This window comes from Vipera ursinii (genome assembly GCF_947247035.1).
Source record: "Vipera ursinii genome assembly, chromosome: 2".
NCBI lineage: Eukaryota > Metazoa > Chordata > Lepidosauria > Squamata > Viperidae > Vipera > Vipera ursinii.
The window spans coordinates 50,663,864-50,690,744 of NC_139513.1; the positions used below are offsets into that span (position 1 = coordinate 50,663,864).

At 41.6% G+C, this 26,881-nt stretch overlaps 1 protein-coding gene across 1 annotated transcript in view; it reads left to right on the top strand.

The window, feature by feature from the left end:
- Nucleotides 1-26,881, top strand: part of GRIP2 (glutamate receptor interacting protein 2) — a gene marked incomplete at its 5' end in the record, with an annotated part of 556,895 nt that overhangs the window by 484,614 nt on the left and 45,400 nt on the right. The window contains 4 exons of the mRNA XM_083353822.1: nucleotides 472-624; nucleotides 1,029-1,215; nucleotides 18,231-18,376; nucleotides 21,214-21,294. Coding sequence (XP_083209948.1) covers nucleotides 472-624; nucleotides 1,029-1,215; nucleotides 18,231-18,376; nucleotides 21,214-21,294 — 567 coding nt within the window. The remainder of the gene's footprint in view (nucleotides 1-471; nucleotides 625-1,028; nucleotides 1,216-18,230; nucleotides 18,377-21,213; nucleotides 21,295-26,881) is intronic.

Sequence of the window (26,881 nt, forward strand, 5' to 3'; positions counted from 1 at the left end):
GTGTATGGTTTTTCTTTACCTGCTCCTCCAGGGACCATCTACCCCATTCTCAGTACTCTTTGCAAATGCCTTCCTTGTCCTGTCCTTGAGACATAGTATGTGGTATAGGAGTTCAGTTTTTCCCAATTATTTCTAAAAGAATGAGAATGAAGAGGGAATCTCTATACTCTGCACAGGCTTTGAGAAAGCCCTTTCCAATTTGGCAAATTTAAATATTTTCATATTTAGCATCAGCAAAGATGCTAGCATCAAGGCTGGAAGACTGTTGATTTAGTAATATTTAGCAAGATACTTTGGGAATGGGAAAAGAATTGTCAGCGGTATCTCATTTTGATTAATGTGTTGGTAAAACTGGGACACAAAATGACATATTTTATTTGATGATTAATAATTAAGCGTGGGATTGAATTGATATGAACAAGTAGGGGTTCACATCGATTACTCATATGGCTTCTTTTGCCTTTTATCTAGCTCTTGTAGCTTCCAACTTCGGATCTCCCACCATGAATACATCAGGGTTGGCCTACCAGAATTCCAATACTCTGCCTCGAAGCAATCATCCCATGAGCCCACGGGCCACAATGATGAGGAGAAGACAGAGGAAGAAGGAGCACAAAAGTTCATGTAAGTATCACAGGCTCTTGCAGGATTATTCAGGCTCATCTTCACAATTCCTTCCCCTTTTTTGAGGAATTAAAGGGGATGGGCACTATATCTATTCTATCATCATTATGGTGATATGTTCTTATTGGCTCCTTTTAAATTTTCCTCTAAACTCAGAAACTCTTCCTTCTCATCTAGACATTTTGTCACACTTTCTCCTAGCTGCCTATGAAGAGAGGTAGAGAGATGAGGGTGCAGGTGGAGGCATATCTTCTTATCTCTCCCAAAAGCTTGTTAAGATTGATGGCAGTTTGCTTGAGCTGTCTCCCTCATAAAAAAAATGGTTTCTAAGTTTCTCTTTGGAAAATGAAGTGTCCAGTGTTTCCTTAAAGTGCTAACTTGGTTGTGTCCCTCTCTTGTTTCAGTATCATTAGCTTCCAGCACTGTGGGTCCTGGTGGGCAGATTGTTCATACAGAAACAACAGAGGTGATTTTAAGAGGAGACCCCTTGAACGGCTTTGGACTGCAGCTCCAGGGTGGGATCTTTGCTACCGAAACCCTCTCTTCGCCGCCTCTCATCCGTTTCATTGAGCCAGACAGCCCAGCAGAAAGGTTAGAGACCTCTTGGGTTTCAGATGAGAAGGGTAGTGGTGCCACTTATTAACAGAGGTGTCCCCTCCTTCCCCATAGAGATCAATAGACAACCCATGATCCATTGGGTCATCTTTTTTCCAGCATATCACATAGGCTGGTACTGTTTCCCCTCCCACTATGACCCTCAGCAGAGTCCCTGTGAAGTTTCCTTTTCCTCCACCTGCTCAGTTGACCCATGGAACTGCCTACCACTTTGCTCAGTATGGGAGGAACAAAGGGAACTGCAGGCCACAAAAAAAACCTCCACACCTGCTTCCTCTCCTGATATATTTCCCTTCTATCCAAGGTGCCCTCCAGCCAGCCCTACCCAGCAGGAATCTAAGTTCCCTCGCCATCCACTGCCATTAAAACATTTCAGATTTTGGCTTTACTTCCAAAGCAACCAAACTCCACTTGCCCATCAGGCCTTGCTGCCAGATGATTGGATACAAGGTGAAGAGGGAGGGAAAAATCAGATCAGGTATACACTCTTCCCATCTTCCCTTGCACCATGCAAACTGTGGATTTCTAAGAAAAGTAACATGGCACTGAGGCCACCACAGCTTTGCAAATTTCTATCCCATGGGAATAATGGATCCTCCATTTTGATGCATTCTATAAGTTAGCCCATTTGAGATACCTTGGTTCAGAAATTGTTGCCCTATGATACACCACTTTGCCCGATTAAAGACTACAAACAGACAGACATGAAAGTTTTCCTCTGAATTCTAACTGGCAATTACTTGGAGCTTGCACAGGTATAAAAGAATTAACAAAAGAGCAATTTCTGTTCTATTTTGTTGTACATTGCGGTGTTTTCAGCATTTCCTGAGAGGGGCAATTGAATCTAGATTTTGTGGTATTGTAGTAGCATTCAGAATTAAACAGTCAAAGGCAGCCTACCATGAAATGGTCACAAATCATTAAAACTGCACCATAATTATCCTGACAGCTTGATTAACTCAAAGAGCACTCTGCTTTGTGATTTGACCACTTTGCTACAGCATCAGAAATAATAGATTAGTCTGCTATTGCATTCATAGCCTGAAGGACAACAATAGGTTTGCTTCTTCTGTAACAGGGATTCCTTTTCAAGTGTGTGTTTGCATGTACAAGTAGTTCTCTACTAATGACCAGCCCCTTAGCAATTGTTCAGCGTTATGACAGTCCTCTTTGAGGATACTTACAATCTGGTTCTGAAGTTCCAACAAACACTTCCCCTAATGATCACCTGGCAATATCTCAGACACTCAACAACCAGCCCCCACTGATGGCTGTTTGCAGCCTCTCGTAGTCGTGTGACCACATTTTACTGACTTTTTGCCAAAAAACTGAAAGTAAATGCCATTTTTTGCCAAACCCAACCCATAGCAAATCGTCGGTTTGCCTAACAACTGTGGCGTTCATTTAATGACCACTGCAAAAAAAGGTTATAAAACCAGGTCAGTCATTTACAACTGTCACTACTTACAACCGTGATGGGGAGGCTCCATTACAGTCATAAGTCAAGGACTACCCGTGGTAAGTAAGGACAGATATCTGCTGTTGGGTGCAGTTGCAGCAAGTGAAAAGAGAAGATTTGTTTTGTGACCATAACACTAATACAGCTACAGTGAAAAAATTGAATCAGAGCAAATAAATCTTAGATCGGAGAGAGAAGAGAACTAGTTCGTGCTATCTATACAGCATAGTTTGTTATCGTAAAACTCTGTGCGCCTTCAGACAAATTGTAAGAATGAGGAAAGTTTTCTATGCTTTCAAACGTGATGTGTATTTATGTTACATATTTTGTACTTGTCTTCATTTTTCCCAGGCAGCTGTTTTAGGAGCAGTTATGATTGTAAAAATATATAATATCTGGAAGGGTTGTAATCTGAAGTACAGATTCAGACTGTGTTGTGTCTCACATATTCTTGGTGAAGTTGAACTTGGTCTAATATTTTTTTATGGCCCCTTTCTTTCAGGAAGCTCAGGACATTAGACTAGTAAATGTGAGAGACATCATAGTTGCAAAGTCAGCAGTTTGTGTATGTCTATGGGTGTGTGTGTTTGTGTACAATTAGATGTGTTGTCCCAAGAGGCATGGTATTTACTCAGTTGTGCTTGGCACAAGAGCAAAACATGGGTATATCTAAATGGAATAAGTAACACAAGTTTTATGATGTTTTTACTTTTTACATGCAAGCTTCAGAAAGAGAGATCCAGCCTAGAATTAAGGAGAAATTTCCTTTCAGTGAGAACAATTAATCAGTGGAACAGCTGGCCTCCAGACGTTGTGGGTGCTCCATCACTGGAAGTTTATAGAATAGAATAGAATAGAATAGAATAGAATAGAATAGAATAGAATAGAATAGAATAGAATAGAATAGAATAGAATAGAATAGAATAGAATAGAATAGAATAGAATACTGTAGAATAGAATAGAATAGAATAGAATAGAATAGAATAGAATAGAATAGAATAGAATACTGTAGAATAGAATAGAATAGAATAGAATAGAATAGAATAGAATAGAATAGAATAGAATAGAGCTGGAAGGGACCTTGTAGGTCTTCTAGTCCAGCCCCCTGCTCAAGCAAGAGAACCTATACCCATCTGAGACAGGTGATTGTCCAGTCTCTTCCTGAAAATTTCCAGTGATGGAGCACCAATGATTTCTGGGGGTAAGCTGTTCCATTGGTTGATTGTCCTCATTGTCAGGAAGTTTTAAAAGTTTAAAAAGAGATTGGACAACCTTTTATCTGGAATGGTATAGGGCAGGGGTAGGCAATCTTGGCTCTTTTATGACTCATGGGCTTCAACTCCCAGTATTCCTGAACCAGACATGCTGAGGGTAAAGAGAGGTTTCCAAGCTGAGCCATGCTGGCTCAGGAATTCTGGGAGTTGAAGTCCACAAGTCATAAAAGTGCCAAGGTTGCCTACCCCTGGTATACGGTCTCCTGCTTGAGCAGTGGGTTGAACTAGAAGATCTCCAAGGTCCCTTCCAACTGTCTGTTATTTTGTATACTGTATATTCATGGACACCCATCCTACAGAAATATTTCTTTGCTAGTTTTGCGATCCTCTATTTTTAATTATAGGGACGCGGTGGCTCAGTGGGTTAGGATGCTGAGCTTGTCAGTCAGAAGGTCGGCAGTTTGGCGGGTCGAATCCCGAGTGCCGCGTAACAGAGTGAGTGCCTGTTACTTGTCCCAGCTTCTGCCAACCTAGCAGTTCAAAAGCACGTAAAAATGCAAGTAGAAAAATAGGGACCACTACGGTGGGAAGGTAACAGCGTTCCGTGCGCCTTTGGCGTCTAGTCATGACAACGGAGACGTCCTCGGACAAGCACTGGCTCTTCGGCTTTGAAATGGAGATGAGCACCGGCCCCTAGAGTTGGAAATGACTAGCACGCATGTGCGGGGAAACCTTTACCTTTACCTTTTACCTATTTTTAATTATAAGAATTTGACAATAGGATATAAGCTGCATTAGATATGTTTGTATTCTGCTAACTGCAGTGGTGCCCAAGAGTAGTACACAGACTTCCATGTTATCTAAGTGCAACTAACTCTGAATTCTGTCTTATTCTTCCTTGCTTATCAGGTTAAACTTGTATTTGTTTCCATAAAATTTACACTGCAGTTTCTTCCAGTCAACACAACATTGATATTTTATTTTCTGCGTATTCCATAAATCTTGAAAGTTTATATCTTGAGGCTGCACATGTGATCAGCCATTTATGTCTTAAAGGTAAAGGTAAAGGTTCCCCTGCACATGCATGGTAGTCATTTCCAACTCTAGGGGCCGGTGCTCATCTCCGTTTCAAAGCCGAAGAGCCAGCGCTTGTCTGAGGACCCAATAAATCTTTGTTTATCTAATTAAACTGGTTAAGTGCAGAAAATATGTTTCATAGTAGATTGTGTTCTGTTTGATGAGTTACAATTGGGGCAAGGCTCATTTCTACCATTCAAACCTTGTAGTGATTGAAGATGAACTGTTATGATTTATTCTCAAAGGCCATGAAATAATAAACTCAGAAGAGTCCAGGAAGTGAGGTTAGTACCTATGGAGGCTAAAAAAAAGTGTTGCTTTTAGAATTTGGAAACAAGGTCAGATTTGTGAGAGATCCTCAGAAATTACTTTTCCCAAATCAGACTCTTCCCCCACCCCCGCCCCATCTTTTCAATTTATATTATCCACAGTTATCTCCAGGTTATGGTCAAAAAAGTTAAGATGGCACCCAGATTGTTGGGGGCAATTAAGCTGACTTTGTAATAATGCCGCTTGGGGGGTCTGTGTGAAAGCCCTAATAAGCAGGCATATACATAGAATGAAGGCTACTGCTAAGCTTGTAAGCCGCCCTGAGTCTTCGGAGAAGGGCGGGATATAAATGGAATTAAAATAAAATAAAAAAATAAATAACAATATGCTCAAAGTTATGCCTATTTTTATAGACAGAGCACCTTCAAAACATCTTGACTGTTTTTACCATACCTTGTACATATCAGCTATTGTCACATTTTTCCCCCTACAAGTGCTAGTATTTAAATGAGGCCATATACAACTGAGACCCTAGACCTCATTAATTGGAGGTAATGAAACAGAGGCTGAATGGCTTCTATTTATTTATTTATTTTTGGGACTTATATGCCGCCCTATCTCCCGAAGGACTCAGGGCGGCTAACAACAATAAAAAACAACAGTACAAAAATTAAAAAAGATTTAAAAAAATCTTTTCTACCTGGGATGTTGGAGCTGCATGATTTATGATGACTTTGCATTCATTGCAGGATTGTCCTAGTTGATTTCCAAGATCCCTTGCAACTCCAAAATGCAATGAGGTCTGCCTTGGTTTTACTTTACAAAATAGTATTCCTATTGCTTCTACTTTTATGCTAGCTTCGATTATTTTTGTTGCCTTATTTTTGTGGGCATATTTCATTATGTTGATTTATTCAGTTTAATTTTTGATGACATTGTTTGCCCTGTTGAATATTCTATTTACTGAAAGGTAGATAGACACATTGAAAAACAATTTATACACAATTTAAGATTAAAAATGTCTAGATTATACAGATTCTGCATTTTCAAGCCTTTTTTTCTTGTTAAAACAAGGTAGAGAAGCAAATTTATATTGCACACAGAGATAGAAGCCAAAAACAAAAATGAAACTTTTTCCCTCTCCAGATTTTCTTCTTTGAATTCTAATTATGTATTCTTCAGATATGTTAAGCGGTTTACATGTCTCACTCAAGGATGTACAGTATGTCTGTATTTTGATAGCTCTCATAGTATGATATAGTGGCTAAATTTGGCCATAGTGCCATAGACACATTTGCTTCTTCAGATTGAGTTTGGGCTAGAAGACCTCCAAAGTCCCTTCTGTCCTATGCGACTATGATTCTATGATATTTTCCAATGTTTTTCTGCTCTCATTCCTTGTTACTTCGCAAATGAAATGGGGTTATGATCTACAGTTCAGCAACATTATAGTTTTCCCTCTAGAAACAAATCAGTTGAGTGTGAGAATCGCTAACTTTGTAAGACTCAGCCATTATGGAAAAAAAATGCCAACTCCTTTTCACTGCTTTTTACACTGGATAAGTAAGAGAAATACATAAAGGTAGATTCACATTTTCAAATCCTTCTTAGCTAATCAAAATAAGAACGTTTTTATTACTGCTGTTGCTGATAACAGGGTAAAGGATGATCATGAAACACTATATGCTTTCCATCTTCCACTAATAGCACAATTGCTTTATCTTGACACATTTGATCAAGCAGCCACTCCTTATTAGAATAAAGACCAAATACTCTTTGTTTAAATTCAGATGCAGATGCCATCTGGCCATGACATAGTAATCAATTTTTCTCAGCCATTGAAGAATAATGCTGTGGGAAAGAGGCTTCCATCATTTAACTGGGAGGAATTCCAAATCACACCACTGAGGTTCATCTATGTATTTTAGATCAACACTCTTCATCCACAACCTAAACTTCTCTTAGAGTCAGATACAGATTTTCCTGACCAGTCCTAATGAACATATATGAAATTGTATATGAGGGACACGGTGGTTCAGTGGGTTAGGACGCTGAGCTTGTTGATCAGAAGGTCGGCAGTTTGGCGCAGGGGTGTCAAACTCAATTTCATTGAGGGCCGCATCAGCGTTGAGGTTGCCCTCAAGTGGCTGGGTGGGTATGGCCAGGGTGGGCATGGCCTACTGGGTGGGTGTGGCTAGAGTGCATATGGCCTACTGGGTGGGCATGGCCAGCTCTACATTGTTCTCATCAAGGGTGCCTATGGGGGCCTGGGTAGGAGTGGGAGAGATCTGAGGGTCTCTGGCAGAAGGAAGGTCTCTGGGCCAGGGCCAAGGCAGTGGGGGGCATTCCCTCACTTTTTCCAGGATGGCTTCGCGGGCCACATGAAACCACTTCACGGGCCAGATCTGGCCCCCGGGCCTTGTGTTTGACATGTCTGGTTTGGCGGGTCGAATCTCGAGTGCCGTGTAGCAGAGTGAGCGCCTGTTACTTGTCCCAGCTTCTGCCAACCTAGCAGTTTGAAAGAACGTAAAAATGCAAGTAGAAAAATAGGGACCACTACGGTGGGAAGGTAACAGCATTCTGTGCACCTTTGGCGTCTAGTCATGCCGGCCACATGACCACGGAGACGTCCTCGGACAATCACTGGCTTTTCGGCTTTGAAACAGAGATGAGCACCGGCCCCTAGAGTCGGAAATGACTAGCACGCATGTGCGGGAGAACCTTTACCTTTTTACCTTATATGAGGCTATCCAGTCATATGCTATACGAGGCTATCCTATTCATATTTTGATTACTGTTGAATGCCAAGATTGTTGTAGTCGCTTATTGTACCCCAGTGAATTCTAAAAGTACTTAGCGTGTGTACGTTATAATCTTTCTAGTATTCTAGCCCCAACCTCAGGAGAACTAGCACTCATCTGTTTCATGCTATATTTCTGTTCTAAGTGGCTCACAGTGTCTCCAAAGCACTGAACGACACAGACGAGGCCATGGAATTGGGAAGGAGGGAACAAGAATTCATCCAGGCAATCACATAATTCTTCTAAAGAAGTTGGAGCAGCTCCAAAGTTTGCAAACAGGAAAACAGTCCCCTATCTCTGCATTTGCGGATATAGCTGTAGCACATCTTGATCAGTGGCAGGCAGGCAAGTAAATTTGTGACTCACTGTAAGCCAGTCCTGCCTTCTTAACTATCAACCAATCTCAGGCAACTAATGCATATGTAACATAGGGAATATGTTGACCCTCAACATATCCCTAGTATTATGTAGTTTGTCTTTTAAATGCATTCAGCACAGTGTATCACAGAAACTCAACTTGTTACCTGAGCCAATCCAGTTGAAAAGCTAAGCAGGGTCAGGCTGGTTAGAGAGAGACCTCCAGGCATGTATATGGTAGACCCGGGTAGCTGAAAAAAACAGAGGGAAACCATTTCCATATTGCTGCATGGAAATGTCCGTGAAGTCACCAGGAGACAAACTTGATTTGAAGGAAATGTCACCTTTACCGTTAAGGTAAAAGCATAAGAATATTTTTTCCCCTTTTTTTCCTTGGTGGAGCAGTGGGCTAATGCCTCCTTAAGTAACACCAGCTGCCTGCAATTAGTGCAGGTTCGCATCCCACCAGACTCAAGGTTGACTCAGCCTTCCATCCTTCCGAGGTAGGTAAAATGAGGACCCAGATTGTTGGGGGCAATTAAGCTGACTTTGTAATAATGCCACTTGGGGTGTGTTTGAAAGCCCCAATAAGCAGGCATATACATAGAATGAAGGCTACTGCTAAGGGCGGGATATAAATGGAATTAAAATAAAATAAAAAAAATAAATTTGCCATTCCTTAAATATAGTAAGTGAGGCCAGATTTAGATGTGGTGAGGCCCTAAGCCAGACATGTCAAACACAAGGCCCGGGAGCCAGATCCGGCCCGCGAAGTGGTTTCATGCGGCCCGTGAAGCCATCCTGGAAACAGTGAGGGAACGGCCCCCACTGCCTTGGCCCTGGCCCAGAGACCCTCCTCTTGCCAGAGACCCTCAGATCTGTCCCACTCCTGCCCAGGCCCCCATAGGCACCCTCGATGCAAATGATGTAGAGCTGGCCATGCCCACTCAGTAGGCCATACACACTTTAGCCATGCCCACCCAGTAGGCTACGCCCACCCAGGCCACACCCACCCGGCCCCCTGAAGGCAATTGCAATGCTGATGCGGCCCTCAATGAAATTGAGTTTGACACCCCTGCCCTAGGCTATGGGAGGCTGCAGAGGCTCTATTTGGCCAGTGCACTTTACACAGCTGAAATTAGACTATTGCTGGGATGCACCACAAGGTCCTGCTAGGGTGGGGAATGATTCCTCTTTGAAACATGTTCTGAGTCCATGCAGAACCAAAGCACATCTTAATTAATGAGGTTCATTTGAGGCATACAAGAGGGTTTAGCTTATGAAGAGTAGCATACATGGAGTTGTAATTTTCATTAACAAATGAAAAGAAAATCCTGACATTTTGGGAGAGCTTTTTTGGGCCCCGAGGCCCCAGGTTTAACTTGCTAAACTTATGCCTCAGTCCAGTTCTCGCAGTGGGGAAAAGTACAAATGTGTGAAGTTATTCAGAGGTGCCACCAGATCTTGAGAAGCTGCCAGGTTACTTCTACAGCAAGGAAGAGAAAAAAGCTAAATCGAGATGGCAGCCTCCTCAGCTAGACCAGAGAAGAAACATATTCCAGATGAGTTAATGTTATTTCATTGAAACCTGTGAATTGGGCTACTCTCAGTAACACTATTAAAATCAGTTCTCTGTGTGAATCTATTATTTTGTTTTATGAAATTTCCTCATTTCTACATGTGTTACTGATTAACTGAGAAAATATAGTAAAAGATAAAGAGGAAAAAGGCAAATACCTATTTAAATTCGTTTAAAAAAATTCAACGATTGGAATATATTTTTAATGGTTCTAGATTATTTGGTTAATGGAAAATTGGCTTTGTTTATGTTCATCCTTCTGAAAATCTATGTGAACCTCCATGAGGATATGTTCTTATTTTTAGAAAAAAGTGATCTTGTAAATGCAGATCATAATTATGTGTGGTATCTTGCATCAGTGCCTTTATTAAAGGAACAACTGGGTATAATTTCATTTCATAATATTTTATAAAGCTGGAGGATTTGAGCCTGAAAATACCCTATTAGCTCTTTTCAATCTACTAATAAGGGAAATAAAATGTCTTGGACTCAAACAATCAAGATATAAAGCTTTTGGATTTTCAAAGTACTCTGTTCTTGGGCTAAAACATATATTGGATCTTGATTTTCCCCCCCCTATTGATTAGAAAGGCTAAGATGTTTAGGCAATTTTGTTACAAGCTCAGTTCAAGTAATGGATTTTTCCCAGTCTTTGAATGGTACATCAGAACCACTCAACAGAGGAAGCTGCTTCTGTGATTTCTCAAATGCTTCTCCAGCCTTTTCATTATAATAACTAAATAGGAAGGTCTTCATACATAAATACACCCTTTTCTTTTAAAAGCATTAAGAGCTCCCTAGCCATTTATGACTTGTGGTATTTCCATGTGGTTTGCCACATTAATTTTGTAGGATTTTCAAGGATAGTCTTCACTCATTTTAAAATCCTGCCCATGGATTCTATCCTATTCAATACCTATCTGTTCCCATATTCTGAGGACTGCTACATTCACCTATTTATTGTTCAGTTCATTTCTAAACTGCCTTTACCTCCTCTATGCAAAATCTTTTCCTATGACTTGATTCTTTCTCACTTTTTTTTATTGAAAAGTTTTACAATACATTTTTGAATACAAAAAGCCCCCCTCCTCCCCCTCCCCTCTCCCCAACCCCTCCCTCCCCTCCCCTCCCCCCTCCCCACTCAAGGTTGACTCAGCCTTCCATCCTTCCGAGGTAGGTAAAATGAGGACCCAGATTGTTGGGGGCAATTAAGCTGACTTTGTAATAATGCCGCTTGGGGTTTGTGTGAAAGCCCTAATAAGCAGGCATATACATAGAATGAAGGCTACTGCTAAGCTTGTAAGCCGCCCTGAGTCTTCGGAGAAGGGCGGGATATAAATGGAATTAAAATAAATAAATAAAATAAATAAATAAAATATTAATAAAATAACTACTAACTAGTTATACATCATATGGATCCACTACTTATTCAAATGCTAAATGAAACTTTTTAATTTAATTTAATTTAATTTAATTTATTAATATTTCTATACCGCCCTTCTCCCGAAGGACTCAGGGCGGTGTACAGGGCAAGAATAAAACACAGAGTTACAAAAATTAAAAAAGTAATTAAATACATGCCCATAAAAACAGTTGGTACATTAATAAAAACCCCAATAAAATGATAGTAAAAAAAACCCACCAATCCCCCCTCAGGCCAGGCCGGCTTGTTCGAACAGGTATGTTTTCAGATCGCGGCGAAAGGAGCGAAGATCGGGCGCCGTCCGGAGCTCAACCGGTAACTGGTTCCATAGCTCCGGGGCGCCCACAGAGAAAGATCTCCCCCTGGGGGCCACCAATCTACATTCTCTGACCGGTGGCACCCTGAGGAGTCCCTCTCTGTGGGAACGCACAGGGCGAAGGGAAGTTGACGCCGGCAGCAGGTGTTCCCTAAGGTACTCCGGACCCCTGCCATGTAGGGCTTTAAACACCATTACTACTACCTTGAATCTCACCCGGAAGACAACTGGCAACCAATGCAGCTCACGGAGCAGAGGTGTGACATGGGAGTATCGGGAAACTCCCAACACAACTCTCACGGCTGCATTCTGTGCCAGTTGGAGCTTCCGGGTGGTCCTCAAGGGTAGCCCCATGTAGAGAGCGTTGCAGTAGTCTAGTCGAGAGGTCACGAGCGCGTGAGTGACCGTGCATAGATCATGCCGGCTTAGATAGGGCCGCAACTGGCGCACCAGGCGAACCTGGGCGAAAGCCCCCCTAGTCACAGCTCCTATGTGGTCTTCCAGGGTGAGCCGTGAATCTAGGAGGATTTTTAGTCCCATATTTATTCTGAATATATTCAATCCATCTCCTCCATTCCACAATGTATCTCTGTTGCGATTGGTCTTTCAAATACTCTGAGATCTTTGCCATTTCCGCCAAGTTAGAAACTTTTAAAGTCCACTCTTCTATAGTCGACAGTTCTTCCTTCTTCCAATATTGTGCTACTAAAAGTCTCGCTGCCATAATTAAATTCAACATCAACTTAGTATCTATAACAGTAGTATCTGTAATAATACCCAATAAAAACAATTGCGGAGAAAACTTTATCCTTTTCTTAAATATCTTTTGCATATTCCACCAAATTTTAATCCAAAAAGCTTTAACCTTTTTACAAGTCCACCATATATGAAAATACGTTGCATCCTCACAACCACACCTCCAACATTTGGGCTGGCAGTTCGGATACATACAGTACTTGCTAATTTTTTAGGATCTAAGTGCCACCTATAAAACATTTTATAAAAATTCTCTCTTAAATTTTGGGCCTGTGTAAATTTTACATTTCTAACCCAGATCTTTTCCCAAGTGTCCCTTGTTATAACTTCTTGAAAATTCTGAGCCCACTTTATCATACAGTCTTTAACAAGTTCCGTTTCTGAATCAATTTCTATCAATGCATTATATATCCTTTTATATGTGCTTGACCTTGATCTCTAATTTGTTTTACCAAATTTTCCATCAGTCATCAAAAAACCAACTTTCTGGTCCTCTTTCCATCTAGCCTGTAATTGCCCATACTGAAACCAAGTTTGTACAATCTTTTCTTCTTTTAAAATATTATATGGCTTTAATTGCCATACATTTCAAGATTTCCTTAATATGTAGTCTCATCATGTTTAAATCCCACATTTATATTTTCTATTGCATGTTTAGGTATTGCCCAAATGGGTATCTTATAATTTAGATTAGTTTAGTTTTAGTTTTATTGGATTTTTATACCGCCCTTCTCCCGAAGGACTCAGGGCGGTGAACAGGGCATATAATAAAAATACAAAAGTACAAAAGTTAAAAAAGAATTAAATTAATGCCCAAAATAAAACAATAGGAATATACAAATAATTAAAACCCTAAATTGACTCTCCATCAGGCCAGGCCAGCTTGTTCGAATAAGTGGGTCTTTAACCCGCGCCGGAAGGAGCGGAGATCCGGTGCCATCCGGAGCTCCACCGGCAGTTGATTCCACAGGGCCGGGGCGCCCACAGAGAAGGCCCTCCCCCTGGGGGCCACCAGCCGGCATTCTCTGACCGGAGGCACCCTGAGGAGGCCCTCTCTGTGGGAACGCACAGGGCGGAGGGGTGTTGACGCCGGCAGCAGGTGGTCCCCGAGGTATTCCGGACCCATGCCATGTAAGGACTTAAAAACCATCACTAAGACCTTGAACCTCACCCAGAAGACAACTGGTAACCAATGCAGCTCGCGGAGCAAAGGTGTAACATGGGAGTACTGGGAAACTCCCAAGACAACTCTCGCGGCCGCATTCTGTACCAGTTGGAGCCTCCGAGTGGTCTTCAAGGGAAACCCCATGTAGAGAGCATTGCAATAGTCAAGACAAGAGGTCACGAGCGCATGAGTGACCGTACACAGGGCATCCCGGTCTAGATAGGGCCGCAACTGACGCACCAGGCGAACCTGAGCGAAAGCCCCCCTAGTCACGGCTACTATGTGATCTTCTAAGGTAAGCCGTGAATCTAGGAGGACTCCCAAGTTGCGTGCCCTATCCACGGGGGGTAAAGACTCACCCCCCATAAAAAGCGATGGGACATTTTGAATGTCCCGGGATGCCGGAATGCACAGCCACTCAGTCTTGTCAGGGTTGAGTTGAAGTCTGTTCCTCCCCATCCAGACCCGAACCGCCTCCAGGCAACGGGACATCACAGCGAGGGCATCACTGGGGTGGTTTGGGGTCGAAATAAAAAGTTGGTTATCATCAGCATATTGATGATACCCAACTCCAAAACCACGAATGATCTCACCCAGCGGTTTCATGTAGATGTTGAACAGGAGAGGCGAGAGAACCGACCCCTGAGGAACTCCACAAACGAGTGACCTAGGGGCCGATCTCTGCCCTCCTGCCAACACCGACTGCGAATGTCCCAGGAGATAGGAGAACCACCGAAGAACCGTGCCTCCCACTCCCAATCCCCTGAGACGCCGCAGCAGGATACCATGGTCGATGGTATCGAAAGCCGCTGAGAGGTCTAATAGGACTAGGACAGAGGAACATCCCCTATCCCGGGCCCTCCAGAGATCATTCACCAGAGCGACCAATGCCGTCTCCGTGCTGTACCCGGGCCTGAAACCCAATTGGTACGGGTCCAGATAATCCGCTTCATCCAGGACCAGAGGGAGCTGATGCGCCACCACACTCTCAACAACCTTCCAAGAAAGCGAAGGTTGGAGACTGGACGAAAGTTGTTCAACACAGCTGGGTCCAAGGCAGGCTTCTTGAGGAGGGGTCTCACCACCGCCTCCTTCAAGACGGTGGGGAAATTACCCTCACTTAAAGAAGCAGATATAACCGCCTGGAACCAGCTTCGTGTCCTCTCCCTAGCTGCATAGGCCAGCCAGGAAGGGCACGGATCCAATAAACATGTGGTGGAGCTCAACCTCCCCATAATCCTGTCCACTTCATCAGGGGTCACAGAATCAAACTCCTCCCAGATAACATTGACAAGAGCGCCCGTGTCCTGATCGTCAGACTCTGCCCAGCTGGAGTCCAAACCGGTCCAAATCCGAGCGATTTTATCCAACAGATGTTGACCAAACTCCTCGGCACGACCCTGCAAGGGATCTTCCCTCACCTCCTGATTAAGGAGGGAGCGAGTCACCCTGAACAGGGCGGCCGGGCGATTATCTGCAGACGCGATGAGGGCGGAGATGTAATTACACCTCGCCGCCCTCATCGCTGCGAGATAAGACCTAATATAGGTTCTTAACCACAACCGGTCGAATTCGGATCGGCTGGACCTCCAGCAGCTCTCTAGGCCCCGTTTCCGACGCTTCATCTCCCGGAGCTGCGCGGAAAACCATGGAGCTCGTTGGGATCTGCACCGGATAAGGGGCCGCAAGGGTACAACTCGGTCCAGTGCCTCAGTGGCTACCCTTTCCCAGGCTTCCACTAAGGCATCCGCCGAGTTGTGAGCGACGGAAGCAGGTGGGGATCCCAGCGCTGCCTGGAACCCATCAGGGTCCATTAAGCGCCTGGGGCGGTACCATCTAGTTGGTTCCGCATCCCCATCTTTCAGCTGCATAACTCCTTCAGCACCTTGTGCGTTCTCACTTTGTGGTTGATGCTCTCCTTCACCGTTCTACTTTTTAGATTCCAAAAGTGGTATAGGGACTGCCTTTAAAATATTAGCATAGAAATCACGTGCCTGTAACACTGTAAGAAGACGATGTCTCGTGCCTGCATACATCACCACCATACCCACTGGAATCTCCCATCTGAACTGAATATCCCGTCTTCTTAATTCTTCTGCCAAAAAAGCAAAGTCCTTCCTTCTCCTTAAAATTCTTGGAGGGATCTCTTTTAAAATTAAAATTTCTTGCTCTGCAATTGCGAATTTACTATTATAAAAAGCTTGAATAACCTCATTTCTAATTGCTCTCTTTGTAAAATAAACCACCACATCTCTAGGTAATTTCCTTTGTCTTGCAATCCATGAATTAACACAAATTATTTTATCTATATCAAGCATAATATCTTCTGCTGGATGCCCCAAAACGTCTTCAAGGGCTTCTGAAACTACTTTTTTCAAATTTTCCTTAGAATCCTCTTTTAAACCTCTGATTCTCACGGCGAACTCCATTTCGCAGTACTGCACCAAGGTTAAGTCATCATCAATCTTATCCATCACAGTTTCAGCATCCATCATTTTAGCATCTAATCTGATATTATTTTGGCTAAGTTCTTCCACTCTCTCATCCAAACGTTCAATACAAACGGCCATGCCTTGAAATGCTAGTAAGATGTCTGCCCTCATTTCTGTAAGCTTCTCCTCCATAAGTTCATCTAATTGTTGGGATTGCTTTTTCAAAGCCTCTTGCAAAGCCTCTTGCAAATCTTTTACTGTCAAAGCTGGTGCAGGTGCAGGGGGGGCATTAAAGCCTGTAACGAAGATTGCTACACCGGGGAAGCCCCCACGCTTCTGGGAACTTTAGATGATTTGGCAGTTATTTTCGCCCACACAATTCTGTTGCGCACTTTCACTTTTAAAAATCTCCACAAAATCCACTGAGTTAAAGATCATATACTTGCTCTGACATGATTCTCCTGTACAGCTCTGCCTGCATCCAAGTAATCCAAAGTTCACTCTCGCTGGCAGGGATGGTTGCTGCATCCTGCTCTGCTCCAAAACCCTGGAGCAGAGGCGTCCCGAGGTCCGGAGCAAACTCAGGCTTCGGGGGGGCTCAATCCTCCAACCACCAGAGTTTCAACTCTGGCGGTCTGGGAGAGCTCTACCCCTGCCTGGGTGCTCACCCCCTCGTCTTCTCCCAAGGAGCGGGCTTCCGAGCCACCAAAACAGCTGATCGTCGCTGTTTTTGGCGGTTCTATGGAGCGACGGGGCTGACAGCCTAAATGGCTGCCGGCAACGGAGCCTTGCCACCCGGAAGTCGATTCTTTCTCACTTTTGTATAGCATACAAGTAGTCCTCAACTTATAATCTGTCATTCAAAGTTATGACAGTCTCAAAAAGAGTGCTTTAATGCTCATAAAACTTCATTCCTTTCTTCTTTCCTTCCTTCCTTCCTTCCTTCCTCCCTCCCTCTTTCTTTCTTTCTTTCTTTCTTCCTTCCTTCCTTCCTTCCTTCCTTCCTTCCTTCCTTCCTTCCTTCCTTCCTTCCTTCCTTTCTTTCTTTCTTTCTTTCTTTCTTTCTTTCTTTCTTTCTTTCTTTCTTTCTTTCTTTCTTTCTTTCTTTCTTTCAAAAGTTCTTATCTCACTATCCAGAGTGACTTTAACCATCATAAAATGTTGTGCCCCCTGTCACATGATCACATTTATGCTTCTTAGCAACCGGCTCACATTTACAACTAGTTGTAGTGTCCCACAGTACATGACTGCAATTGACAATGTTTTCTGTTGGTCCCTGGCAAAACTCACCCATTCAGGTGAATTGATTTGCTTAATGACCAAACAAATCACTTAATGATTGTTGTAAAAATGGTTAAAAAAATCAGGTTAAGTCTCGTGAATGCCTTGACTTATGACTGCAATAACTTATGATCAAAATTCCAGTTCCAATTGTTTTTGTAAGTCAAGGATGATCTGTAATTCTTTTCTTTTTATTTCCATTCCTGCTATTCCAAGTCTCCAAATGCAGAACTATCAATACAATAAATGTATGACAAGTTTGTATAAGAAGTGTATCTTCAAGGGGGAAAATATGTAGGGGGGAAAAAAGTTACCTGATTTGCTGAAGCACTGAAGTCAGCTGAATAAGCTTGCAACTTGCAATACGGCACATACAGTATTATGTAACTTTTGGTGTCATTAGTCTGAATGACAGTGGGGTCAGGAATGGTTAATTGGATTTCTGTAAGAATAAAGTATGCTTCAAAGCAGCTTTCATATAACACTGATTTTAGTTTTAATGTATCTTTGGATATGTAGAAAGTCATGGAGAAAATATGTAGAAATAGTTACAAAAACAAAAGCATGTGTTGAACCCAGGAAATAGAAAACATTACAAAGAAGCTCATTCAGGTTCTAACTTAATTCTCTGCAATAGAAGAGAGTGGGAAGGGAAACCCCTATCAGACTTTGGACATATTATAGGTAGTCCATCAATGTGTATAAATCCTCTCTTATTTGACTGTCTCAAATATGTGTGCTTCCAATTTGGATTCCCCATCAGCCTTGTTCTTTGATGTCATGGGAAAGGAGCTACATGGTCTTGATGAATGTCCTTTTCTCTTGACTTCTCCCAATCTCCTTCATCACTCTTCATTAAAGGTGTGGCCTTCTACAAGTTGGAGACAGAGTACTTTCCATCAACAGCATTGCAACTGAAGATGGGACGATGGAGGAAGCCAACCAGCTGTTGCGGGATGCAGCACTTACTAATAAAGTTGTGTTAGAGATTGAATTTGATGTGGCAGGTATGGATATTTTTTTCAGCCTAATCCCAATTTCCTTTTTAATTATGTTGCTTTGTTTTCAGTATAGTTAGCAGCAACATGACCAGATGACCAGATGACCAGATTATTTTTAATGGCCCAGAATCAGACATGATGCATGATCTTGATGTATTGGGCAACTGTATATTGATTTCTGAAGCCAGAACCAATGTATGCCATATATAAAATTTCAAATATGTAGCAACAGTTATGCAGTAGTACATTAAGAGAAGTGAAGTAGGTCTGCTTAAGGGAAAGACAAGCAAATAATGGCAAAGCAACATTGTAAGCAGATGAAATGGCAGAATTCTTCAGATGGTAGATAGTTTGGTTGGAAAGGACCTCAGATTGTGTGCTTCTGTAAAATTCCTGATGATTAAAAGTAGGCTATCTATGCATTCGTAGTCTGATTCTGTCTAAAAAAGCTCGTTTTTATGAGAAATATGTAATTTTTTCCAAATATCTGACTCAGATTGGTTCACCAGGCACAGGAATGAGGTAGAGTATACAGGTAGTCCTTGACTTATGGCCACAATTAGAACCAGAATTTCCATTGCTATAAAGAAGGGAATACTGAGTTATGGCCAAATTTTACAATCTTTTTTGCTACAGTTGTTAAGCAAACAACTAGTTACCGGTAAGTGAGTCGCACAGTCGTTAAGAAAATCCAGCTTCCCCCATTGACTTGGCTTGTCAGAAACCAGCTGGGAAGGTAACAAATGGTGATCACATGACCCCAGGATGCTGCCACTGTCTTAACTACATGCCAGTTGCCAAGCGTCTGAGTTTTGATCACGTGACTATGGGGACTGCCACAATATGAGGACTGGTTGTCTCTTTTTTCAATGCTGTGGTAACTTTTCACAATCACTAAATGAATGCTTATAAATTGAGGACCATCTGTAGTTTCTTCGATTACTGGCAATATTTATTAGGCCTGTGCATATGAAGTACTCCTTTCACACACTAGTACAAACTTCTGGATGAAGATAAGAGATGGTGACCACATGAGGGCCAGCAACTGGATCTGGATCTTCCTGATTTTAATTAGCCGTTTTTCAATTGCACTATGTTGTAACTAACAAAGGCTGAAAAGTGTAATTCAGAGTCAATTAATGTGATTATGTTTAGGTATAGGAGACATTGGGAGATACTGGGACACCTATAAAGCTCCAGTTCTCATTTCAGGAAATGGGAATACATCTGGCACAGGAATGTGACAGCAGCCCCCTCCATTCTCCATGTTCTCACAGCCGCTGGGCTCCTGTCACTAGATAATTGTCAAAGCTCTGATGTGTCTATAGTTGTGAAACTAAAAATGGCTAAATCTCAGAGGGGAAACTAATAACTTGTTACTTAATTTGGTATTGTTAGAACAACTGGGATTTTACTTTGTTATAGAATCCGAGCTACAAAGCCCTACAAAGCCGTAAATTAGTGCATTTCTCTCTTAGATGCTGATCTACAAAAAATACTGAATATATTTATTCAGTTTAGGACCCACCTTTCTGTACGTATGTTGAATGCTATATATGCATAAAATTCATCTGCTAAAGGCCTTTATTACACTTAAAATTCAAAGAGAAATAAAGCTAGATGCCAAAAAATGTCACCAATAATTTTCAATGTACAGGTAGTCCTTGTCTTACAGTTTGTTTAATGACCATTTGAAGTTACAATGGCACTGAAAAAAAGTGACCTAGGACCAATTTTCACACTTAGCAATCATTGCAGCATCCCCAAGGTCATGGGATCAAAATTAAGATGCTTAGCAACAGGTATGTACTTACGACAGTTGCAGTGTCCCGGGGTCATTTGATCCCCTTTTGCAATTTTCTGACAAGCAAAGTCAATGGGGAGAGCAGATTCACTTATCAACCATGTTACTAACTTAACAACTGTAGTGGTTCATTTAACAACAGCGGCAAGTAGGGTCATAAAATGGGGCAAACTCACTTAACAACTGTGTAGCTTAGCAGTAGAAATTTTGGGCTGAGTTGTCATAAGTTGAGGACAACCTGTAAATTTCAGCTGCGTTATATTATCGGTCACTTAATTGTACTGAACTAAATCCACTAAGGAAATATTCGTCATGTCCAAGACACAACTTATTATGAGCTATTAGAAAATATTACAGAAAACGTAAAGCAGCTTCATTCCTGATGATCTTCCCATTAATTCTGCCCAAAACTTTTCTAGCTAACAGGGTTCTGAAACTCAACATATGATCTGGCCCAACTGTCTTGCAGATTTTGATGCCAGTGACAGCAAATTCCAGTATGAATAAGGAAGCTGTGCATATAGGAGAGCCACTGAAAACTGAGAAGAGACTCGTGTCAGTGGTCTTTTATCAAATACCTTTTTGTCCATTGCCAAAGTAAACTTTGTACTAGACCATAGGTCTGCAACCCGCGGCTCCGGAGCCGCATGTGGCTCTTTCAGCCGTCTCCTGCGGCTCCCAGTCCTCTGCCATGTGCAGTCCAAAAAAAAAGTGGGACTAAAAAAGTTCAAACAATCAATTCAAGTATGCAGGGTAGGTGCATATCTCGCCTTGGCTCCACTCTTCAGTCAAACCCTGTTCTGCGCATGTGCGCATGTACGCACATGCGCACACATTTTTTGCGGCTCCCAGTTTTTCCTTTTGTGAGGGAACCGGTTCCGAGTGGCTCTTTCATTGTTTCAGGTTGCTGACCCCTGTACTAGACTACTGTACTTACCTTCACACATGTTGGGAATTTTGGTACAGGCAGACAAAACAACCCACTCTATGACCCTCGGGTCTGATCGTGCCCTTTTTAATTGGTCTACTTGTTCCACAGAATCGGTCATTCCAAGCAGTGGTACCTTCCATGTGAAACTACCTAAGAAAAGAGGTGTGGAACTTGGGATCACTATCAGTTGTAAGTATTTCTAAGTTACAAGCTTCACTTGCCATTTTCTTTTCTAAAAGAGAATGTTCTGATTCTGAAGATAACTTTCTGCATTAGATCTTTTCAAGGCACATTTGCCCATCAGGTTAGAGTCAGTTCCCTCCTGGTGACTGATAATGTCTTCTGACATCATCCAAACATTAATATGATGGTATAGCAGTAATGAAGACAAGCTGCATGTTGGCTTTACAATGGTTGGGTGGTGCTGTAAAAGTCTTCCCTGCCAGGATTTTCTAAATCGTGTTCACAAGAACTCCTAAACTCAGATCAGTTTCAGTGGCGCTCATTTCCAAATCGATAATAACTTTTTTTAAAAGTTAGATTTATATTTTGCCTTTTCTCCAGGAATCGAAGGGTTCATGTGTTGCACTTACCTCTTCCAATGTTTCCCACAACAGGTGTCACTGACCAAAAGTCACCCAGTGACCTTTCTTAGTAGAGGCAAAACGTGAATCTGGATATCCTGGTCTTAGTTCAGCACTTTAATCATTACACCATACCAAGTCATAGGTTGTTTTTTTTAAAGAAATGCATACTATTTTCTGAAATTAATTTAAAATTCTGCCCGCGTTTCCTGTTTCAGACAAATGTTAGGAAGTGCTGCATGCTTTTTAAAATCAGTGGCATTATTGTGTATTCCTAGCCTCACAGTGTAGGCAGCAGTTTCTGCTAAAATATAGCTCTGAACCCAAGTAGAAATTCCTCTCTGAGCAGCAGTGTGTGTCATGTAAGTGTTTCACTTTGAGAGCAGGCAACTAAATTTCATTTTTGATGTGTGCCGTTGTGCCCATGGTAAAAAAAAAATGACAATAAAGGTTATCTTATCTTATCTTATCTTATCTTATCTTATCTTATCTTATCTTATCTTATCTTATCTTATCTTATCTTATCTTATCTTATCTACTTTCCTAACTAGAACATTCTGAGGAGCACATAATTGAATGGATTATAAAGCAAATGTTATGCTTAGAGTGATGTTCCTGTTCAGACCATCAATTGGTCAGCTGTGCTGTCCTAAAAAAATATTCTGTTCTTCTTCCATCAGTATTCTAAGTGCAGGTCTCAGTAGGCTATTACCATGCATAGGAGAATTTTCATGTAAACTTTTATTGGTATTTCTGCGAACACTTAAGTTCCTCCAAGTATTACTCCAAGTATAAACCTCCCTCTTCTTAATGAACGGTGACACTGGATTATAGAAGAATTGGAATCTGAAGGATGACAACTTCTCTTACAATATACGATGGCACTACAAAATGATGTACAGCACTTCAAACATAGACTCAGTTATTACTATTTTTCAAACAAAGAGCCACTACTCCAATGATACATATGTTTAACTGAGACTCAAAGAAGCTGCTTGAGGGTTAAACCTATGAATAGATTAAAACACTTTAATGATAGTTTTATTGCAGTAGCTTGTTGGAGGTTTGCTTGGGAGAGGTATAATTGAAAGTTATAATTTTTTCCAATAGTCATCAAGGCCTTTCATCCTTGTAATATAATGTAATAGTAATAATAATAATAATAATAATAATAATAATAATAATAATAATAATAATGATGATGATGATGATGATGATGATGATGAAGAAGAAGAAGAAGAAGAAGAAGAAGAAGAAGAAGAAGAAGAAGAAGAAGAAGAAGAAGAAGAAGAAGAAGAAGAAGAAGAAGAAGAAGAAGAAGAAGAAGAAGAAGTAGTAGTTGGAAGGGACCTTGGAGGTAATCAAGTCCAACCCCCTGCTCAGGCAGGAAACCCTATACCATTTCAGACAAATGGCTGGCCAGTCTCTTCTTAAAAACTTCCAGTGTTGGAGCATTCACCACCTCTAGAGGCAGGTTGTTCCACTGGTTAATTGTTCTAACTGTCAGGAAGTTTCTCCTTAGTTCTAGATTGCTTCTCTCCTTGACTAGTTTCCATCCGTTGCTTCTTGTCCTGCTTTCAGGTGCTTTGGAGAATAGCTTGACTCCCTCTTCTTTGTGGCAGCCCCTGAGATATTGGAACACTGCTATCATGTCACCCCTCACCCTTCTCTTCATTAAACTACACATACCCAATTCCAGCAACCGTTCCCTATATGTTTTAGCCTCCAGTCCCCCAATCATCTTTGTTGCTCTTCTCTGTACTCTTTCTAGAGTCTCGACATCTTTTTTACATCGTGTTGACCAAAACTGGATGCAGTATTCCAAGTGTGGCCTTACCAAGGCATTGTAAAGTGGTATTAGTACTTCACGCGATCTTGATTCTATCCCTCTGTTAATGCAGCCTAGCACTGTGTTGGCTTTTTTGGCAGCTGCAGCACACTGCTGGCTCATATTTAAGTGATTGTCCACTAGGACTCCGAGATCTCTCTCACAGTTACTACTATTAAGCAAGGTACCACCTATACTATACCTGTGCATTTGATTTTTTCCTGCCTAAATGTAGAACCTTACTTTTTTCACAATTGAATTTCATTTTGTTAGATAGTGCCCAGTGTTCGAGTCTGTCCAGATCCTCCTGTATCTTAAGCCTATCTTCTGGAGTATTGGCTATTCCTGCCAGCTTGGTGTCGTCTGAAAATTTGATGAGTTCCCCATCTATCCCCTCATCCAAATTGTTGATGAAGATGTTGAAGAGCACTGGGCCCAGAACAGAGCCCTGGGGCACCCCACTACACACTTCCTTCCATGTAGATGCGGTTCCATTGAGGACCACACGCTGAGTACGGCCTGTCAGCCAGCTACGAATCCATCTGGTGGTGATGCTATCTAACCCACATTTTTCTATCTTATTAAGTAGTAGGTTGTGATCTACTTTATCAAATGCCTTACTGAAGTTCAAGTAAATTATATCTACAGCATTCCTCTGATCCACTAGTTTTGTCACTTGGTCAAAGAATGCAATAAGATTTGTCTGGCATGATCTGTTTTTGACAAACCCATGTTGGCTTTTAATGATAACTTTGTTCGCATCAAGGTGTTTGCTGATTTGTTGTTTGATTATCTTTTCCAGAATCTTCCTAGGTATTGAGGTCAGGCTGATAGGACTGTAGTTTCCTGGATCTATTTTTTCCCTTTTTTGAATATGGGAACTACATCAGCTCTCTTCCAGTCCTCTGGTAGTTCCCCAGTGCTCCAGGATCTTTGAAAAATATAGTTCAGTGGTTCTGAGATCACGTCTGCCAGTTCTTTGAGAACCTTGGGGTGTAATCCATCTGGTCCTTGTGATTTGAACTCGTTTAGGCTGGACAGGTGCTCACTTACCATTTTCTTGCCTATCTTAACTTGCATTTCTATTCTGTTTTTTATGGCACTGGTTTTGGTAGGTTGGACTGTTTTTTTCCCTTTGTGTAAAGAAAGATGCAAAAAATGAGTTAAATAGTTCTGCTTTCTCCCTGTTGCTTGTCACTTTCTTGCCACTTTCCCTCACTAATGGACCAATCATTTCTTTAACTTTTTTCTTGTTTCTTATATGTTGAAAGAAGCTTTTTTTGTTATTTTTGACTTTGGTCGCAACCCTTAGTTCATTTTGAGCCTTAGCTTCCCTCACTTCACCTTTGCAGGCACGGGCTGTTTGCTGATCTTCTGCCTTAGTTATGTGCCCCTCTTTCCACTTCTTATACTTGTCCTTTTTATCTTTCAGTTTATCAGAGAGTTTTTTATGCAGCCATGCTGGTTTCTTTTGAGAGCTGTTATTTTTCTTCTTTGTTGATATTGTGCTAGACTGGGCCTTTATTATCTCACTTTTCAAACTTTCCCAAGCTTCCTGAGTAGTTTTCCCCTTTAGGATTCTCATCCGTGGAATTCTTCCCAAGGTCTCTCTAAGTTTATTGAAATTAGCTCTTTTAAAGTCCAAGACTCTAGTTTGGCTGTGTTCTATTGCTTGTGCTTCCAGAATGTTGAATTCCAATATTGCATGATCACTTCCCCCCAAGTTTCCTGCGGCTTCGACACTTTCTATCATTTCATCTCTGTTAGTGAGAATTAAATCCAATATGGCTAATCCCCTAGTTCCCTTCTCTACTTTTTGGGAGAGAAAGTTGTCTGCTAGGTTTGTCAGGAATCTGTTTGATCTTCCACTTGGTGCAGAATTTGTCTCCCAGTTGATATCAGGGTAATTAAAGTCCCCCATTACTATTGTGATGTGCTTCCTACATACCTTAGTTAGCTGACTAGCAAAAAGTTCATCTATTTCCTCTGTTTGGTTGGCTGGCCTATAGTATACACCTATGGCAATGTCATTTCCCCCCCCTTTTATATTGACCCAAATGCTTTCAAGTTTACAGTTTTCATCATTGTTGTGCTCTATTTCTGTAGAGTGCTCTATTTCTGTAGAGTGCTCTATTTCTGTAGAGTGCTGTATTTGTGTATAAAAAGTATCTGATTTTATCACTGGGTCAAGGGGATTCAAATATTTGCTTTTAATGTGACGAAGCCTTCATGTAATAATGTCAGATTTCCATAGAACATAGTACATTTCAGGGACAGGAAAGTCAGCTGGGGCTTTTAGCCTTCCTGGATGACGAGCATGGATTCCTAACCCCAAGAGTTGAACAATAGCAAAACAAAATGGATTTTCTCTCACTAAATCAAAAATCTCTGATCCTTCTCAGAGAGTCTTGGGAGGTTTTCAAATGAAACTGGTTGCATTTAGAATTTTAACCACTCAAAAATGAATGCATGATTTTGTTCCTTTGCTGTTATAGTTGAGGTTATAGAAAATGGAGAATAAATGGATGCAGCTTAATATAAAAGCTTTAGTAACTTCTAAGCATATTTTCATTTATCATATTTACTCTTGAGTAAACAGACATTTTCAAGCAGTAATTGATTTATATGCACACTGTTCTTCTTTTGCAATTTGAACCTTAAACGTATGTTTTTCCTTGCATATTTTTCCTCAGCTCTTCAAGTTTGGGGGAGGAGGATTTAAAATTGTCCTTTCCAGTCTGATTATTTCCCTTTTTTGAAATGCGATGGTAGTCATATTAAACTTGGCTTAAGTACACAGATTTCCCCAATGCTCCATGTTTCAATCAGTGGTGTAAGATGTTTTATGACTGGCTATGTCAACGATGCATGTGAATTATATGCTCAAAAGCCCTTGGGGGGGGAAATCTCCCCCATCTAAATCATTACACATTTTAATAAAAACTGGGCATGCGTATAGAGAAATATCATCCATCATGTCATGAATCAGAAGCTGTCTGTCTTCCTGCAGACTGTGAAAGCCTCTCTTTGAGGCAGGATGTTAAATAAGTGCCATCAGCCATATTGCTTCTTGTTTGGGGGGCCAGAGGTTATTTCGGTGGCTGTAATGGGATATGGGGATGATCTTGGGAGGAAGAGGGGATGAGCTGCAGTCAAGGGAACAGTAGGATAAGAGGCAGCTTAGCCTGCAGGAGGAATCTGGGCATGGCAAATGTCTCAGAAGAGACAAACACCCCCCCCCTGATTCTTGGGCTATAAAGGTGATGGGAGGAGACTTACAAGATTGAGGTCAGATTTATGAGGTAGTCCAGATAGGAAGCACGCCCATATGAACTGATCCTGCTTTATTGTATGAATCTTGCAA